Source organism: Convolutriloba macropyga, chromosome 4 (genome assembly GCF_964194025.1).
Source record: "Convolutriloba macropyga chromosome 4, txConMacr16.3, whole genome shotgun sequence".
NCBI classification, from domain to species: Eukaryota; Metazoa; Xenacoelomorpha; order Acoela; family Convolutidae; genus Convolutriloba; species Convolutriloba macropyga.
In genome coordinates this window covers 57,106,957-57,127,187 of record NC_134471.1, presented here as the reverse complement: position 1 = coordinate 57,127,187, position 20,231 = coordinate 57,106,957, and the positions used below count along the sequence as shown (strand labels likewise).

Genomic DNA, 20,231 nt, shown 5'->3' with positions numbered 1-20,231 from the left:
GAGTTATGGCCTTATATCTTGCACCGGTTACATGACAATTTACCCAATACCATTTTACCCAATGCCATTTTACCCTACGACATTTTATCCAACCTGCCATTTTAACCAATGCCATTTTACCCAATACCAATTTACCCAATGGTCTTTGATCTTTTCGATCAATTATCCGGTTACAAATTAGCAGTCGCTATTTCAATGATGATTTTAAATATTTTTGGACATGATAATCCCATGTTCGGTTGTGATAGTTTCATATCAAGTCCCACAGGCCATTTAATTATATAGTCGGCTAATCCCATGTTCGGTTGTGATAGTTTCATATCAAGTCCCACGGGCCATTTATTTTATAGTCGGCTAAATGGTCATTCTGGTTAATTTTGCAATAGGGTAAATTGGGTAAGTTGGCATTGGGTAAATGGAATTGGGTAAATTTTCCTGACACCCTTGCACCATAGTTACGTAGCTTGTGTTTTAGTCAGGAAATTCAAATTGTGAAACTACATGCTCAATTATAATATGATTTTGCGCAATTGTTTGAGTTTTCTTAATTTAATCTCTTTTTTAAAGAAAAAAACGTATATTTAAGCTGTAAAACACTGCGTTCAATTTCAAAATCTGTCATAAACCATTTCTGAGGGAAGTTTCGGAACAAAATAGATTCCGATTTTTCTGTTAAAATATGGTGTTATAATCAAATACAATCGAACGTTTCGACCAATTCATCTTAAAATTTGCGTTCTCAACTTCATGAATTTTTCGATTTCAGTTATAGGTGTAGAAGTACGACAATTTGTACCATCTCTAGCCTAAACTCACTAAACGATTAGTGCAAAAATGGTTACTAGAAAAATCATAGTCCAGTCAGACTTTATACGCTGAAGTCGGGAGCAAGTGCCCTCTTCCCCTGGGTGACTTCGTTATGTGTTCTAACATATACGTCGTCTTCTTGGTAATCAGATATTAGTCAGTTTTGAGACCCTATCTTTAGTTTTTGAGTTTTTATCTCGGAGATGCTGTAGAGCGTCGCGCACAAATGTTTACGCATATCATTGGCCATCTTTTTTATTTGATTGACATCTATCATTTTTTGTCTGTTATACGTATTATTATCGAATCTGGTTTTTTGAATTAGATTGCTCCAGTTAAAGCCGTAATCCGAGCTGTATCCAATATGAAGTAAATTTTAAAACGCCCTGTATGTTTGATAACTGCCTTATTTATTTTTCAATCTCTGTTATCTTTTCATCTAATTATTGTAGTCACATGTGTAAGTCCTCGATTCGCATGAAAGTCTGTATGTGTGCATGTATGTATACTTCTAGACTCTTGAGCAGCTGTCATTATGCTCAGCTGTCAATATGCTTGCATGTACAAGCTTAATTGTGATTTATGTAATTGTTTAATTTTTTACGGTAGTGCATCACAGTTGTTAAGATTCGTCACCTTTCGTTTGTAAATGCAACACCTTCACAAGTTACATTCGGTCAGTTCTCAGTTAGAGTCAATTTTAAACTACGCAAAACGTTTCGCTAAGATTGACATATGGCCAGAACTTCATACAAAGTAAAGTTACCATGCAAAAAGCAAAAAATGAAACCTCTCACTTCAAAATTATATTATCATCTATTCCATACTTTGATATAAATGAACTCAATTTGTTGCTCTATTTATTGCTTTCTTTCATTTTTCCACTGTTAGTTAGTTTGTTGGTTCATTTGGTGGTAAATTTCATTCCATGAAGCTAATGGATAACATTTTAGACTACGGCATCCTTAAGTGACAACGACATTGAAAGTCCCAAAGAGACAAATGAGCCCAAAAATGACTTGAGCGACCTGGAAGAGGAAATATTCAGTGAAACCAAAATTGCGCCCCAAACTTTTGCGTCCGAAGGAACTTTGGAGGACCAATTCTTAGCTCTTGAAGAGGGTACGAAATTTGAGCCAATCAGGAAAGCGGAAGATTTCAACCAATCAGACAGCGACAGTTCTTTGACTATTGTGTCGAACAAAAGAGATCATTTGTCGGTAAGTGACAATACTGACTCTCTGAGGACGGTCGTTCCATTTGGGACCACTGCGCAAGAAAATTCTAAAGTTTGAACTCATTAATAGATATCTTTCCGCCCATAATGAATAGGGTAATCATCGAGAAGCTTTTAAATCCTAAAAAATTAAAACCAAAAACTCAAATACTAGTTTTAGCTTGACTTAGCTGTAAAACTGAACTAGCCTCCTAGTGTCTTAGATTACATTTTTAACCCATAGACTCTAGTTATTGAAATTCAGTTCAATTCTTGTAGCTTCTTTTCCATATTCTTGTTGAAAAAATCTTAATCATTGTTATACCGATATTCTCAGCATTGATATTCTTGATTATAATGTGGAAACAATAATTAGCATTGATATGTTCTGTTCAGTCATCCGATTCCCATCTAGCAGACCACTCTGAAGTAGCAGCAGGCGAGATATCGGAAGACTCAATTGAAGCCGAACTGAGAACCGAGCAGGAGTCAAACGTAGACGACGAGGACCTGGAGACCATGTTCGCTCGACTCAGACGCCAGAAGCAGGACTTGGAAGAAATGAAGGAAAAGGAAGCTGAGATTGAGACCACAGAATGGGTTTATGATAAATCATCGGTTCGTCTGGAATTTTTTACTTCTTTTGTCGAGATCTAATGACGTGCCAAGAAAAGTGGGTCCATATTTCCAATCGTTTTGGTCTCTGATGTTCTTGAATGAAACAGACATCAACTTAACCTTTTTGAAACATTTAAACACTCCGACTTTTACTGGCGAAAACAAAGATTTAGACTAATTATGACAACTCATTGAATCTGTTATTTTTCTATTTCTGTCCATGTTGCACAGAGAGCTAATCAAAAGATGTTGTTAACTGATTACTGATTTCTTAAATTTATTTTCGCAGTTTTGTGGACCGCGAGTTTTGTTGGTTTCACGATTTTTCGCAATTTTTAATAGATCCAATAGGTGGCGTACGCAAAACAGATTTTTAAACAATTTTTCAGATGATAGTTTTCTATTCTTCTAATTATAAATTTAAATGAAATACGGAATGGGTTTAATATAAAAGCTTTTTACAGAGGAGAAAAAATAAATGGAAGAGGTTTCCGCTGTGAATGAAATCAACTATTTATGCCTAAATCTACTATTTTTAACAAAGGTTATATTAAATGAGTGTTAAAACAATGTTACTCTGGAACCACCGTAGTCTTTGATGTCCTGAAAAAAATTAGATGGCCTTCACTCTGCTTGTCAGTTTATATTGTCTCTGTTTAATAGCCGCGTCAGCAATTCCAGGCGGCTATTTTTGCGGTCCTAATTTTTTTTTACAATTCAAAGAATTTGAATTGTATTGGGGGGCTGTCTTTTTATTACGACTCGAAGAGGATTTGAAGCGAAAAATTGAAGAGCGGAGCGAAAAGAGAGTGGTTTTTGTTCATACCGCTGTTTTTGAAAGAGCGAGAAATTGACGTGTGAAAAAATTTTCTCTAAGCGATTGAAATTTTTTTGTTCACGTTCGGCTTTTAAAAGCGGTGTTCTTGCAACTTTTGATGGTTATGAGGTTTGATTATGAGTATTAATTTTAAGCTTGTTTTGATAGGAATTGAATTTTTCAAGTAGTTATTTTGAGTTTAATGCTAATTTGGAGGTTTTGATCAGCTTTGCTGATTTTTAGACCAAATTAAATGATTTTTTGAGTTTTTTTTGTCTGAAGGCTTTAAGTGGGATTTGGATAGAAGCTTGTTACTTAAGGAATATTCAGATACCGATTGACTAAAGTTTTCTTGGTATAAATCATTTTTTGTTCGAAAAATTGACAAAAAAATTGAGAAATTTCAAACCATTTTTATCATTTTTTTTGCTGTTTTTCTTTTTTTTTACATTTTAGACAAGTTTCTTAGCCTATTATGACTTGCCTATTGTTTAGCGAGCTTTTCATTGCTCTAATTTTAAAGGAACTTTACTGGGCTTTACGTTTCCCTGATTAACACTATTCAATACTACTATTAAAAAAACTCAATAACTTTTCTAGTTTTTTTGTTTATTAATAGCCTTACAGCGATAGCTGGGGCTATTATTGGCCTTCTCTTGGTTTTTTTCTATTTCGTCGTCATGATTTTTGTTACGACCATATGACGTCACAACCACTTCAAATCTGCTTTTTGTTCATTCGTTCATGCAATTTCAATTGAATTGCGTGCGTGACGTCATGTTTCACTCTAAGTGGAGCGAGTTTTTTTGTTCATTCGAGTGATTAAATTTTTGGTCACATTTGACTTACCTCACTCTCAAAAATGACTTTCTCACTTTGAAATTGACTTTTATTTACTTTAATTCAAATAGATAAGGTCAAATGGATGTGTTTCACTCTAAATGAAGGTTATTTGAGAGCAGCTAATAGAGGCAGCAATAACCTATACATATTTTTAATCAAAATATAACATATCAGCCTTCAATCAAAAGACTATTTTTTTGGTCTGTCTTGTTTAATGTTTTTTTTGAGACTGCAGATCTACGACGCTAATGCGGCTATTTTCTGGCAATGTGCCAGCTATATTTTTTATTTTGAATGCCTTTTTTTTATTCCTCCTTTTAATGGCATTTCTGGAGGTTTAGGCTTCACAATAGTTGTTCTAGTTGTTTAGTCATAATTATGGGCAATTTTATCCTTCGAGTCGTTTCTGGAATTCTTTCGGCTATGTTTTTTAAGATCTGTTCATACATTCTCATGATTTTTGAAGTCAACTTGTAGTAGTGATTTTGGTCACGTCGAAAAAGGGTATGGAGCGAAAAAGCGAGTGGTTTTGCGGCGTAACATTTTTTGCTCTAATTTTAAAAAAGAGTCAGAAAAAGGTGTTTGAACAAAATTTCGCTTTCTGGCTGGTGATTTTTTGTTTCTTCGATTTTTCGATTGCGCTTTGATTTTTACTGTTTTTTCGATTTTTTTGGATCGGATTTTTTTCTAAATGGTTATCCTAATCCATTCATAGTTCATTCTGGGCCTAGTTTTTTTTTGTTTGAAACAAATTTCCATTTCTCGCTAGTGGTTTTTGTTCATATGCGGCTTTTTAACATTGATTTTCTGTTTCTTTTAATTTTTGTAATCCTTATTTAGTAATGGTTTTCCCAATTCACTCATTGTTTGTTGCAGGTCTAGTTTTTTGTTTAGTCATTGAAAATTCTTTGATTTGTATGTCAGGACTTGTCGATGACTCTTGCTACCTGACTTCTTGGAATTGACTTTTTAATGACTTCAGTGACTTCTACTGCTTATTGGTTTGCAGTTAAAATTTGTGTTCGTGACGTCGTTTTTGCTTTTAGGTCAATTGTGTGACTTGCCTCACTAAAAAATTGACTTCTGATGTCACCTAATGAACTTTAACTTTTATGAGCTTTTATTAGTTAAGGATCAAAATTGTGTATCCAAGTTGTGGCGAACGTACGTATATGCCCTAATTCTTGAGTATTAGAGTGTGGTCAATCTGTTTATCTTATTTCTTTAGTTGTTTCAACTCATGGAAGGCTAGAAGCGTCTATCGCGGCTGTTTTCCGGCAATCGGCCGGCTATGTTTTTAACTTCAAGCTGACTTTAAAAATTTGAACACTTTCCAAAAGGATTCTGTATTTATTGTAATTGATAGTTACTCGCTACAGCTGTTAAGCGAAGAAAACGAAATATATATTTTACTTCTTTTCGGGATCGCTTATTTTTCCTTCTTTTACTGTAATAAAGAAATATGATCAATATGAAAGGAGAAAACAGTCAAGTGTGTCTATACAAAAACAAGAATGGTCACAATTTTCTATGCGTGGCACAGAATGTTCATCCGTTCGCATTTGAAACTAAAATGCATATAATGTATATAATAAAACCATGTCTAAAAATCATTGCAGAAATCTGAGAGTTTACGGATGAACCTAAAATTCTGAAGGAATTTTGTTTGCACTTTTTTCGTAGCTGAGATAGCGAGGAAGCATTGGCCTTCATGCACTTTGTTTTCTTCTGATTTCATCGTCAGAAATTCTGTTAAAGTCATATTACGTCACTTTCAATTCTAATCTGCTTTTCGTTTATTCATTCAAGCAATTCAAAAAGATAAAATCTGAGGAAAAATGTACAAATTTGGTATACTCAAATTGAGTCCCGATTTACTGCTAATGGTTTTTGAGAATCACCGCTTTCAAGCTGCATTAAAATTGGGCCAAATCTGTATATTTGGCTGTATGATTTTCAATATATTCAGCAACTGAAATCTAACGTTTTTAAGTCTTTTTCTTGACAATCAATAGAGCATCTAAAAATGAAAGGAAACAATAGATGTATTATACCTGCTTCTTTCATGCAAAATGTTCAACAACATGCCTCAAAACAGTTTTTCCAACGTGTATTGTTAGTGGCCTAATTACTTAGGTACTTCTTGTTGATTTGTCTGAGATTACAATTTTGATTTGTTTTACAGAGAGATTTACAGCTTTTAAACAAAGTTGCCATATCCACGCCAAGTATTTCGCCCATCAGTGTCTTTTTAATAACAGATTTGTTAAAGTGACCGTATAAAACTGACCGGCAAAATATAAAAATAGATTTATTGAAAATTACGGATGAAACGGCAAGAGTATGTTAAACAAAATAGCGGCATGGGTACAAGGCAAAATCTAATGGAAAAAAACCCGGCGTTCAAACTGATTCGTTTATTAGGAGACTGTTCAAATATTAGTCTATGTGCACGAACGAAAATCTATTTGCAGAAAAAAGAAGAAAAACGAAGCTCTATTGAAGACAAAATTTAGTTAAAAAAATCAATGATCTAATATCGGTAGTGCCTGATACTGGAATATTTCATGTTTAAGAAAGCAGCACACAATAAGATCTCTGAAAGCAGGCACTAGTTGCTTCTACAATATGTCTTAACAGCAGAACATTGGTAAGGTGAAATCAAATGCGGGGATAACAGCAATTTTAATGATTTTTTGAAAATAAATGGTGTCAAACAATTTAAAGGCAACTATTTATTATAATCAAGCAATGGAAAGTTTAAATATTGAAACAGGCCAAATGCCTACACTAACGAATCTACTGTTCGAGAGTGTGACAAACATAACAACAAATATCCGAATAACTCCAGAATTTGATTTGATTTTTGAAATCATATGTATCAAGTCATTAGGGCAGCTAGCTGCATAATTTGAAAGCTTAATTGAAAAACGATAGCTATATTAGAAACTAAATTAGATATCTCAAACATCTTGCTTTAAGACGAAATACAAAAAACACAGGAGCTGAGACCTTTCATAAGTGCATTTTGCGAAAAAAAATTGAGAATTTGTTTTCTGAACAATGGCTTTCGAAATTGATCAATGACCTAACAGTTGGTGCAGACAATACGGACAAAAAGAACGAAATAGTTACACCCAGACTGACTCGCGAATCAATGCCAAAAATCTGTGACAACCTGTGCATTCCAAGGGCACACCGTAATTATTTCAAGCAATCGCAATTTCCGCTATATAAGTTTCAATAATATTAGTAAATCTTGATTTTTTTTATTCACCTAAATTCTTCTTTATAAAAATTTCCCACTACCAAACGCAAGAAGCCAGATGTTGCTAATTCCAAAGAGCAACATTATTGTACATTGAAGCAATGACTTTCATAGATTTCGCATTAATTTTTTCAATCTTTCTTGAGACTTAAAGCCTCTAATTGAAACTGCCAGAAAATTTTTCACAGTTTTTTTTGGGGGGGGCTGTCATCTTTTAATTGCATATTGAATAGAATGAAAGAAAAAATTAACCGGTAAATGAAACATTTCAGTTGCTGAAGAGGCAAAAGTCATTGAAAGGAAACGAAAATTCGCTTGAGGCAAAAACATAGCGTTACAAAAACTTAAATTTAAAAAACTAACACGAAGAAATTGGTCGCCTTGTTTTCTGGTTGACATAATTACGGAGGAGTTTTTGATTTTGAGTAAGGGTTGGGTACAAGGCATGGGTACAAGGCAAAATCTAATCAAAAAAGGCCTGGCTTTCAAACTCATTGTGTTATTAGGAGACTGTTCAAATGTTAGTCTATGTGCACGAACGAAAATCTAATTGCAGAAAAAAGAAGAAAAACGAAGCTCTATTGAAGACAAAAATAAGTTTAAAAAAATCAAGGATCTAATATCGGTAGTGCCTGATACTGGAATATTACATGTTTAAGAAAGCAGCACACAATTAGATCTCTGAAAGCAGGCACTAGTTGCTTCTACAATATGTCTTAACAGCAGAACATTGGCACGGTGTAATGAAATGCGGGGATAACAGCAATTTTAATGACTTTTTGAAAATAATCGGTGTCAAACAAGTTAAAGGCAACTAATTATTATAATCAAGCAATGGAAAGTTTAAATATTGAAACAGGCCAAATGCCTACACTAACGAATCTACTGTTCGAGAGTGTGACAAACATAACAACAAATATCCGAATAACTCCAGAATTTGATTTGATTTTTGGAATCATATGTATCAAGTCATTAGGGCCGCTAGCTGCATAATTTGAAAGTTTAATTAAAAAACGATAGCTATATTAGAAACTAAATTAGATATCTCAAACATCTTGCTTTAAGACGAAATACAAAAAACACAGGAGCTGAGACCTTTCATAAGTGCATTTTGAGAAAAAAAATTGAGAATTTGTTTTCTGAACAATGGCTTTCGAAATTGATCAATGACCTAACAGTTGGTGCAGACAATACGGACAAAAAGAACGAAAAAGTTACACCCAGATTGACTCGCGAATCAATGCCAAAAATCTGTGACAACCTGTGCATTCCAATTGCACACCGTAATTATTTCAAGCAATCGCAATTTCCGCTGTATAAGTTTCAATAATATTAGTAAATCTTGATTTTTTTTATTCACCTAAATTCTTCTTTATAAAAATTTCCCACTACCAAACGCAAGAAGCCAGATGTTGCTAATTCCAAAGAGCAACATTATTGTACATTGAAGCAATGACTTTCATAGATTTCGCATTAATTTTTTCAATCTTTCTTGAGACTTAAAGCCTCTAATTGAAACTGCCAGAGAATTTTTCACAGTTTTTGGGGGGGGGGGGGGGGATTTCATCTTTTAATTGCATATTGAATAGAATTAAAGACAAAATTAACCGGTAAATGAAACATTTCAGTTGCTGAAGAGGCAAAAGTCATTGAAAGGAAAGTCATTCGCTTGAGGCAAAAACATAGCGTTACAAAAACTTAAATTTAAAAAACTGACACGAAGAAATTGGTCGCCTTGTTTTCAAAGTGTGTGCGCATTAATAAAGAAATAAAAAAAATCTTAACTCAACTAATTCGGTTTTCGTTTTTTCTTTTTATAACAGGTTTTGTAAAATAAAAAAGCGACAAATCAGTTTAAAAATATAAAATAACAGATCACTACCTAAATCTGAAAATAAATATTTGTTTTTATGAAGCTAAATTGTGCCTAAGTAATTGATGGTCTAGATTTTATGGCAAAACCCGAAGATTGATGACATTTTGATGGGAAAATGCTCATGAGATTGACCAAAAATGGTACTCAGACCAAACACAAGAAAGAACTTTTACTAAGGGCACATTAAAAAATTTCTACGGTATTTTACGGAAAAAAAAGTGCTTCATCTCTAAAATTTTTCTAGAATCTTATTACCTTATGCGTTCATTGCTGACCAGGGAACAATGAATTGTTTTTAAAGTTTTGCATCACAATTGCGAATAAATCGGACAGAGAAAAAGTAACCAACATAGCAAACGTAAAAACAAATCTCTGGACATGTTGTTTTCTCTAACTTAATGATTAGCTTTTGATGCCCTAAAGATGCTCGCTTCTTGTAGGCTTTACTGAAGCCTGTTTAAACACCAGCTGAAAGTTTAATTGTTAGACTCTAATATCAAAACGAAAATCGAAATGTGAGCAGATCTGGAAACGACGGCATTAAAAAGTCCATGTTCTTTTCCTTGAAAAATGCAGAGCTTTATAATAGCTATTTGTGCAGATAATGATGCTCAAAAGAGACGTAGATAGCTATTTGAGGAACATTCAAAATTGAACAAAAACTCAAAATTGAACAAATATAGTCACATTGAAATTTTTCTCAAAAGATTGCTTTCTTGTACCTAAAAATTTTTACTCCTATCTCTCTGATGCAAAAGAATCTGTTTTATGCACGCGCATAATTTTTGCTAGCTATTAGGAGTTCTGAAAGTTCTTTTTTAGTTCTAACATATTTGCTATTTTTTCTCAAAAAATTAGGAAAAATGAACCAACTATGACAGATCTCAAAAGATTTTCCCCTTCTGGCGTTTCTTACTATTACAACAGAGCGATGATTGATTCAAATGTTTCCTTAAAAAAAGGTTGATCGAAATTCTTGAAAGATTTTTGAAGTGTCTCGATTTTCGTGTAAGATTGTTCACTCAAAAGAACTCTTTTTATAATTGAATTCTAAATAATGACAGCGTCCAAAAAATCATCAACAGCGTCCAAACTGTTGTCCTGAGATACCCTAAAAAAGCCACCTGTCATCCAAAATGATTGCAAAGAAAAGAAATTTGCGATAATTGACCTAAGTTTTATCAATTGACTCAAAGTTGTGGCCAGAAGGGTGCCAAAGACTTTCCATGAAGATTATTCTTCAAATTTCTCTTTGTAGTGAAATTCTAGACGCAGAGAACTTTAATTTGATTCCTTATCGTCTGGGATGAACTGAAAAAAGACAAAAAATGATGGAACAAAAAAATGGGGCTGACATGAAGTGGTGACAATAAACTAGCCTCGCTCCAAATCAGAAGACAATGAGTAACAATAAAAACATAAAGTTACTTTTCCGTCAACCTTTCGAGCCTCTTTAACTCAAAGAAAATGAAAGTCCAAGTCATATTGAATCAGGCTGCAGTATAATTTAATGTTGTTTTTGCAAGCAGTTCACAGTGACCGACGACAAGACAATAGTAATAGAGCACAAACCCATTAAAAATCTTGAAAAGACTTTCCAGCATAAATCAGATTTTAGACACATTTCTGAATAAACAGGTACCAAGACTGTTATAACCGGTAGCTGAATACCGAAAACGTTTTGATGATTTTATAAAATATATATATCGTCAGATGAAGTGGAGTTTATAAAGACCACTTGAGATCTGACGAATATCACGCTGCAGGACGGTGCTAAAGCGGAGAGTTTTCAAAAGTCACTGCTTTTGCAAAAAAGTGTGAAAGGTTGTTTTCTGATCAAAGGGTTATGAAGTAATTATGAAGTTTTCCCCTTCTGTCTGTTGTTTCTTAATGTTCTGAATGATTCCAAGGTTTCAATATAAAAAAGTTTGATCGAAATGCTTAAAAGATGTTTGAAGTATCTCAATTTTTGTGTGAAATTGTTCACTCAAAAAAACGCGTCACGTTTTAATTTTTGAATTCTAAAAATTGACAGCGTCCAGCAAAACATAACTGGCCATCTAAAACATAAAAAACCACCTGTCATCCAAAATGATTGAAAATAAAAATTTCAGAAATAATTGTCCAAACTTTTATCAATTGACTCAAAATTGTGGCCAGAAGTGGTGCCAAAGTCTTTTCGTAAAAAGATATTTCATTAAATTTTGATTTATAATGAAATTCTAGACGCAGAGATTTTAATTTGATACCACATAGTCTGGGATGACCTGAAGAAAGTCAAAAATTGTCGGAACAAAAAATGTGGGGCTGGCATAAAGTTCTCCCATTTTTTTTCAAAAATGTAACAATAATCTAGCGTTGCTCCAAATCAGAAGACAATTAATAACAATAAAAACTTTAAATTACCTTTCCTTCAACCTTTCGAGTCTCTTCAACTCAAAGAAACTGAAAGTCCACATCAAATTGAATCAGGCTTCAGTATAATTGTATGTTGTTTTCGCAAGCAGTTCACGGAGACCGGAGACAATAGCAATAGAGCTCAAACCCAATAAAATTCTTGAAAAGAGTTTTCAGCATAAATCAGATTTTAGACACAATTCTGAATAAACAGGTACCAAGACTGTTAGAACCGGTAGCTGAATACCGAAAACGTTTTGATGATTTTATAAAATATATATATCGTCAGATGAAGTGGGGTTTATAAAGACCACTTGAGATCTGACGAATATCACGCTTCAGGACGGTGCTAAAGCGGAGAGTTTTCAAAAGTCACTGTTTTTGCAAAAAAGTGTGAAAAGTTGTTTTCTGATCAAAGGGTTATGCAGTAATTATGAAGTTTTCACCTTCTGTCTGTTGTTTCCTAATGTTCTGAATGATTCCATTGTTTCAATATAAAAAAGTTTGATCGAAATGTTTAAAAAATGTTTGAACTATCTCAATTTTTGTATGAAATCGTTCACTCAAAAAAACGTCATGTTTTAATGTTTCAATACTAAATAATGACAGCGTCCAGCAAAACATAACTGGCCATCTAAAACATAAAAAACCGCCTGTCATCCGAAATGATTGAAAATAAAATTTTCAGAAATAATTGTCCAATCTTTTATCAATTGACTCAAAATTGTTGCCAGAAGTGGTGCCCAAGTCTTTTCGTAAGAAGATAAATCATTAAATTTCTCTTTGTTGTGAAATTCTAGACGCAGAGGAACTTTAATTTGATTCATTATAGTCTGGGATTAAATGAAAAAAGACAAAAATTGTTGGAACAAAAAAATGGGGCTGGCATGAAGTGGTAATAATAATCTAGTGTTGCTCCAAATCAGAAGACAATGAGTAAGAATTAAAGCATTGAGCTACTTTTCCGTCATTTTTTCGAGCCTCTTCAACTTAAAGAAAATGAAAGTCCAAGTCATATTTAATCAGGCTGCAGTATAATTTAATGTTGTTTTCGCAAGCAATTTACAGTGACCGAAGACAAGACAATAGTAATAGAGCACAAACCCATTAAAACTCTTGAAAAGACTTTCCAGCATAAATCAGATATTAGACACATTTCTGAATAAACAGGTACCAAGACTGTTAGAACCGGTAGATGAATACCGGAAACGGTTTGATGATTTTATAAAATATGTATACCGTCAGATGAAGTGGAGTTTATAAAGACCACTTGAGATCTGACGAATATCACGCTGCAGGACGGTGCTAAAGCGGAGAGTTTTCAAAAGTCACTGTTTTTGCAAAAAAGTGTGAAAGGTTGTTTTCTGATCAAAGGGTAATGCAGTAATTATGAAGTTTTCCACTTCTGTCTGTTGTTTCTTAATGTTCTGAGTGATTCCAATGTTTCAATATAAAAAACTTTGATCGAAATGCTTAAAAGATGTTTGAAGTATCTCAATTTTTGTGTGAAATTGTTCACTAAAAAAAACACGAAACGTTTTAATATTTAAATTCTAAATACTGCCAGCGTCCAGCAAAACATAACTGGCCATCTAAAACATAAAAAGCCGCCTGTCATCCAAAATGATTGAAAATAAAAGTTTCAGAAATAATTGTCCAAACTTTTTTTAATTGACTCAAAATTGTGGCCAGAAGTGGTGCCAAAGTCTTTTCGTAAGAAGATAAATATTAAATTTCTCTTTGTTGTGAAATTATAGACGCAGAGAACTTTAATTTGATTCCTTTTATAGTCTGGGACTTCCTTTTTTAGCAGAGAACTTTTATAGTCCGGGACGAAATGAAAAAAGACAAAAATTGTTGGAACAAAAAAATGGGGCTGGCATGAAGTGGTAACAATAATCTAGTGTTGCTCCAAATCAGAAGACAATGAGTAACAATTAAAGCATTGAGCTACCTTTCCGTCAGCCTTTCGAGCCTCTTCAACTTAAAGAAAATGAAAGTCCAAGTCAAATTGAATCAGGCTGCAGTATAATTTAATGTTGTTTTTGCAAGCAGTTCACAGTGACCGACGACAAGACAATAGTAATAGAGCACAAACCCATTAAAAATCTTGAAAAGACTTTCCAGCATAAATCAGATTTCAGACACATTTCTGAATAAATAGGTTCCAAGACTGTTAGAACCGGTAGCTGAATATCGAAAACGTTTTGATGATACTGTAATATATATATATATATATATATATATATATATATATATATATCCTCAGATAAAAGGGAGTTTATATAGACCACCTGAGATCTGACAATTATCACGCTGTAGGAGGGTCCTAAAGCTGAGAAATTTAAAGTCATTGCTTTTGCAAAAACGTGTGAAATGCTGTTTTCTGATCAATGGTGTATGCAGTAATTATGACGTTTTTACCTTCTGTCTGTTAATTCTTAATGTTCTGAATGATTCCAATGTTTCAATATAAAAAATTTGATCGAAATGTTTAAAAGATGTTTGAAGTATCTCAATTTTTGTGTGAAATTGTTCACTCAAAAAAACACGTCACGTTTTAATATTTGAATTCTAATTATTGACAGCGTCTTGGGCAAAACATAACTGGCCATCTAAAACATAAAAAGCCGCCTGTCATCCAAAATGATTGAAAATAAAAGTTTCAGAAATAATTGTCCAAACTTTTATTAATTGACTCAAAATTGTGGCCAGAAGTGGTGCCAAAGTCTTTTTGTAAGAAGATAAATCATTAAATTTCTCTTTGTTGTGAAATTATAGACGCAGAGAACTTTAATTTGATTCCTTATAGTCTGGGACGAAATGAAAAAAGACAAAAATTGTTGGAACAAAAAAATGGGGCTGGCATGAAGTGGTAACAATAATCTAGTGTTGCTCCAAATCAGAAGACAATGAGTAACAGTTAAAGCATTGAGCTACCTTTCCGTCAGCCTTTCGAGCCTCTTCAACTTAAAGAAAATGAAAGTCCAACACAAATTGAATCAGGCTTCAGTATTTATTAATGTTGTCTTCGCAATCAGTTCAGAGAGACCGAAGACATCACAATAGTAATAGAGCCCAAACCCATTAAAGTTCCTGAGAAGACTTTCCAGCATAAATCAGATTTCAGACACATTTCTGAATAAATAGGTTCCAAGACTGTTAGAACCGGTAGCTGAATATCGAAAACGTTTTGATGATACTGTAATATATATATATATATATATATATATATATAAATCCTCAGATAAAAGGGAGTTTATATAGACCACCTGAGATCTGACAATTATCACTCTGTAGGAGGGTCCTAAAGCTGAGAATTTTAAAGTCATTGCTTTTGCAAAAAAGTGTGAAATGCTGTTTTCTGATCAATGGGTGTATGCAGTAGTTAAGACGTTTTCCCCTTCTGCCTTTAATTCTTAATGTTCTGAATGATTCCAATGTTTCAATATAAAAAATTTGATCGAAATGCTTAAAAGATGCTTGAAGTATCTCAATTTTTGTGTGAAATTGTTCACTCAAAAAAACACGTCACGTTTTAATATTTGAATTCTAATTATTGAGAGCGTCCAGCAAAACATAACTGGCCATCTAAAACTTAAAAAACCGCCTGTCATCCAAAATGATTGAAAATAAAATTTTCAGAAATAATTGTCCAATCTTTTATCAATTGACTCAAAATTGTTGCCAGAAGTGGTGCCAAAGTCTTTTCGTAAGAAGATAAATCATTAAATTTCTCTTTGTTGTGAAATTCTAGACGCAGAGGAACTTTAATTTGATTCGTTATAGTCTGGGATGAAATGAAAAAAGACAAAAATTGTTGGAACAAAAAAATGGGGCTGGCATGAAGTGGTAACAATAATCTAGTGTTGCTCCAAATCAGAAGACAATGAGTAACAATTAAAGCATTGAGCTACTTTTCCGTCATTTTTTCGAGCCTCTTCAACTTAAAGAAAATGAAAGTCCAAGTCATATTTAATCAGGCTGCAGTATAATTTAATGTTGTTTTCGCAAGCAATTTACAGTGACCGAAGACAAGACAATAGTAATAGAGCACAAACCCATTAAAACTCTTGAAAAGACTTTCCAGCATAAATCAGATTTTAGACACATTTCTGAATAAACAGGTACCAAGACTGTTAGAACCGGTAGATGAATACCTGAAACGTTTTGATGATTTTATAAAATATGTATATCGTCAGATGAAGTGGAGTTTATAAAGACCACTTGAGATCTGACGAATATCACGCTGCAGGACGGTGCTAAAGCGGAGAGTTTTCAAAAGTCACTGTTTTTACAAAAAAGTGTGAAAGGTTGTTTTCTGATCAAAGGGTAATTCAGTAATTATGAAGTTTTCCACTTCTGTCTGTTTTTTCTTAATGTTCTGAATGATTCCATTGTTTCAATATAAAAAAGTTTGATCAAAATGCTTAAAAGATGTTTGAAGTATCTCAATTTTTGTGTGAAATTGTTCACTCAAAAAAACACGTCACGTTTTAATGTTTGAATTCTAAATATTGACAGCGTCCAGCAAAACATAACTGGCCATTTAAAACATAAAAAAACCGCCTGTCATCCAAAATGATTGAAAATAAAATTTTCAGAAATAATTGTCCAAACTTTTATCAATTGACTCAAAATTGTGGCCAGAGGTGGTGCCAAAGTCTTTTCGTAAAAAGATATTTCATTAAATTTTGATTTGTAATGAAATTCTAGACGCAGAGATTTTTAATTTCATACCACATAGTCTGGGATGAGCTGAAGAAAGTCAAAAATTGTCGGAACAAAAAATGTGGGGCTGGCATAAAGTTCTCCCATTTTTTTCAAAAAATGTAACAATAATCTAGCGTTGCTCCAAATCAGAAGACAGTCAGTAACAATAAAAACTTTAAATTACCTTTCCTTCAACCTTTCGAGTCTCTTCAACTCAAAGAAACTGAAAGTCCACATCAAATTGAATCAGGTTTCAGTCTAATTTAATGTTGTTTTCGCAAGCAGTTCACGGAGACCGGAGACACTAGCAATAGAGCCCAAACCCATTAAAATTCTTTTGCAGGGGCTTAATGTTCACGTGTTTTTAGCTCAGTAAACAACTCAAACAAAAGAAAAACAAATAAACGCACATGTTCCTTTGCTCCCTTGCTATATTCCCTTCGTACTTGGAGGCCGGCGGAACAGCTGAATTCGTATGAAATGAATTTGCATTTGTTTTGCATTTTGTTGAAATGTTTTCCATACGAAAATTTTATAATCAAGAGCAACATATTGACGAATAATGAAGAACGTGGTTCGTATTTTTCAGAAAGCAGAATTCAGGGTGTTTTTCGTGTCATAATTCAAAGAAAACAAAATTTGGGTACTTAATTCTAGACACACAGAGCTGCAACGCATATATAAGTCAGGGATGCCCTAAAAAAATCGATAATTTAACAAAAAAAGGATGGGGCTAACATAAAGTGCTCCCGCTTTCTGGCAAAATTTCGGTAACAATAAAAGGAAATTTTAAACAAAACAGATTTCCACCCCAATACAAGCTTTGTTTTAAATCGGTCAGCGAAAAAAGCTAATATTAATTCTGAAAATGGAGAACTAAGAATCGAAATTTTTGTCTTCAGTAACTGAGTCGATTTCTTTCTGCGTGGTACCCGCATACACTTCTTGAATTGAACTATATAAATTGTTCAAATTGACAGCAATAAAGAAATCCGGCAAACTCAAGGTATTAGCATTTGGGTCCGAGCATAAAATCACTTCCATGTCGTTCTGTAATACTTTTTAATAGCCGCGAAGCGATAGCCGCTATTTTTGGGAACATTGTGGTTTTTTACAATACAAATAATTTGAATTGTATTGGGGCGCTGTCTTTTTTTGAGATCTGTTCACACATTTTCAAGATTTTTGAAGTCAAATTGAAGTAGTGATTTTTGTCACGCCAAAAGAGAAAGTGGACGGAAGAAGTAGAGTGAGAAAATGGTGCTTGAACAAAAATTCGCTTTCTCGCTAGTGGTTTTTTTCACATGTGGCATTTTTAATTTGGTTTTTACTGTTATTTTAGTTTTTTGGATTGAATTTTTTCTAAATGGTTTTCTCAATCCTTTCATAGTTCCTTCTAGGCCTAGTTCGTTGTTTGAGCCGAATTTTTATTTCTTGCAAGTGGTTTTTTTTGTCTACATGCGGCGTTTCGACATTGATTTTCTGTTTCTTTTAATTTTTTATCCTACTTTAGGAATTTTTTTCCCAATTCACTTATTGTCCGTTCCAGGTCTTGTTTTTTGTTTAGTCAATGAAAATATTTTGAATTGTACGTCAGGACTTGTCCTGCTATGTTTTTTAATTCGTCGTCTCCGTCGATGATTCTTACGACCTGAATTCTAGGAATTGACTTTTTCAATGACTTCAGTGACTTCTACTGCTTTGCAGTTAAAATTTGTGTGCATGACGTCGTTTCTGCTTTTAGGTCAATTGTGTAACTTACTTCACTCAAAAAACTGATTCCTGAACTCACTTATGGAACTTTAATTTTTATTGAACATTTACCACTTAAAGATCAACAGTGCGCATCTAAGTAGTGCTAAACTTATTTGTCCTAATTCTTGGGTATTAGTCTTGAGTTTTTGATTGCGAATATCAATTTTAAAAAGCTCTTTTATGGTTTTTTCCATATAGACCGTATGTGTCATAAAATTGACAGTCCGAATGTAACCCAAATAGTCTAGTTGTCTATTAAAGGACTGGTGGTCGATCTGTCTATCTTATGTTTTTAGTTGTTTCAATTCATGGAAGGCCACAAGCGTCTATCACGGCTATTTTCTGGCAATCTGCCGGCTATGTTTGGTATTTTCATTTTTCAAAAATGTTTTTGATGACTTTAGATGTTCGAAGAGGAGAAAGACTATTACTTGGTGGTGGAGACATCTAAAGAGGAAATAGCAGAAGATGAGGATAATGATGAAAAGCAATCAATGTCATCATCATCATGGTCCTCGTCAAATGATCAGGTGAGGACTCTAACGGGTCGAGGTCCCACGCCGAAGCAACCTTTGATCAGACCAACATCGAGCACACACCTTTGGGTTGCATGAAAGTCTGGACAGTGGTCTGGAAATTGACTGATCAGAGGACGTTTTAGTCTGGGACAGTTCCATCAGAGTTCATTTGGGTCTGGGACCAATTACTTATCACTTTTGATGGTAAAAATTGTCTGGCAAACCATAAAACTCGCGAGAACTCGTCAAGCGCGTGCTTCAATACAGTGAATTATCAATTGAATGCGTCAAATAAAACTAAAGTGCACTTAAATTTCTCTTTTGAAGTCCACATTTTTTTAGATTGCTGTTAACGACGATGTTAAAACCGAAAATGAAGAGCCAGATCTTGTCAATGACAAGAACCAAGAAGATCACCAGAGCTTGGCCGACAGTGACTCCTCATATTCGGGCCTGGAAATTGTAAGTTAAAGAGGAAACTGCCATATTATGACCAAATTGGACCTTTCAGATTTAAAACTCTTAGGAAAAAATCCATGTAGTAAGAATTGATTTACAAAACTTCATTTGAGAGAACTTGTTGAAATTCAGCATCAGAGCTCATGCTAGAATTTATGGACTAGAAACGTTCTATATAAACATTAAAACCATTAGATTTAAAAATATTTTCGTAAAAATATACTGCGATAAATAATGTAAATCAAAAGAAGTACCTTAAAAATACATAAAACATCCGTTTATATTGAGTTAAGCATTGACGTTTTTCTTTAGACAGATATTTTGGGAAAGATAAGTTAAGTACAGAATAAAACTAAAACTGAAAACAAAAATAGTAACTCAAATTCTTACAATTAGTTAATAATCTAAAAGTTAAAAAAAAACACAAAGTTTAAGATTTCCCAAAAACTTAACAGACTTGATATTTTTTCTTGCCCCACGAATAGTGATTCACTATTTTTGAAACGACAATCGTGTCTGTTTGAAGTGTTCGATAGTAATTTATTGAAGGGGATAAATCAATTAGGGGATAAAACGGGGACCCAATCAATCAGGGGATAAATTTTAAAAAAGTAAAAGAAAAATTTAATGAGTCATTAACTGTCGACGAGTACTCTGATACAAATACTTCTGCTTTTGAGAAATATACTTTGTTATGCTTCAAGATGTCGGACGAAAACTGACAGATCAAGGGCAATTCTGTTTTCTGCTGCTCAGTATTTCATATACCAAGAGTGAAAATTGCTCCAATTTTGTTTAAACGATCTAGACGATTATTTTCACGTTCCTTTGCGTCTGAATCGACTGTTTTGAACACGATCATCTTTTTGCCTCCAACATGCCTCCTTAAAGTCGTAGAAGTTCAGATCAACAACGTGATCTCCGTTTCTTTGTTAAGGTGTGCG

General features: G+C 33.6%; 1 protein-coding gene across 5 annotated transcripts in view; it reads left to right on the top strand.

Annotated features, from left to right (window-relative positions):
- LOC142337780 (uncharacterized) overlaps positions 1-20,231 on the top strand; it is a 113,523-nt gene that overhangs the window by 59,021 nt on the left and 34,271 nt on the right. For all 5 annotated transcript variants that reach the window (XM_075387293.1, XM_075387290.1, XM_075387291.1 and 2 more), the window contains 4 exons: positions 1,761-2,027; positions 2,420-2,641; positions 18,715-18,840; positions 19,171-19,290. In XM_075387293.1, the coding sequence (XP_075243408.1) occupies positions 1,761-2,027; positions 2,420-2,641; positions 18,715-18,840; positions 19,171-19,290 (735 nt within the window). The remainder of the gene's footprint in view (positions 1-1,760; positions 2,028-2,419; positions 2,642-18,714; positions 18,841-19,170; positions 19,291-20,231) is intronic.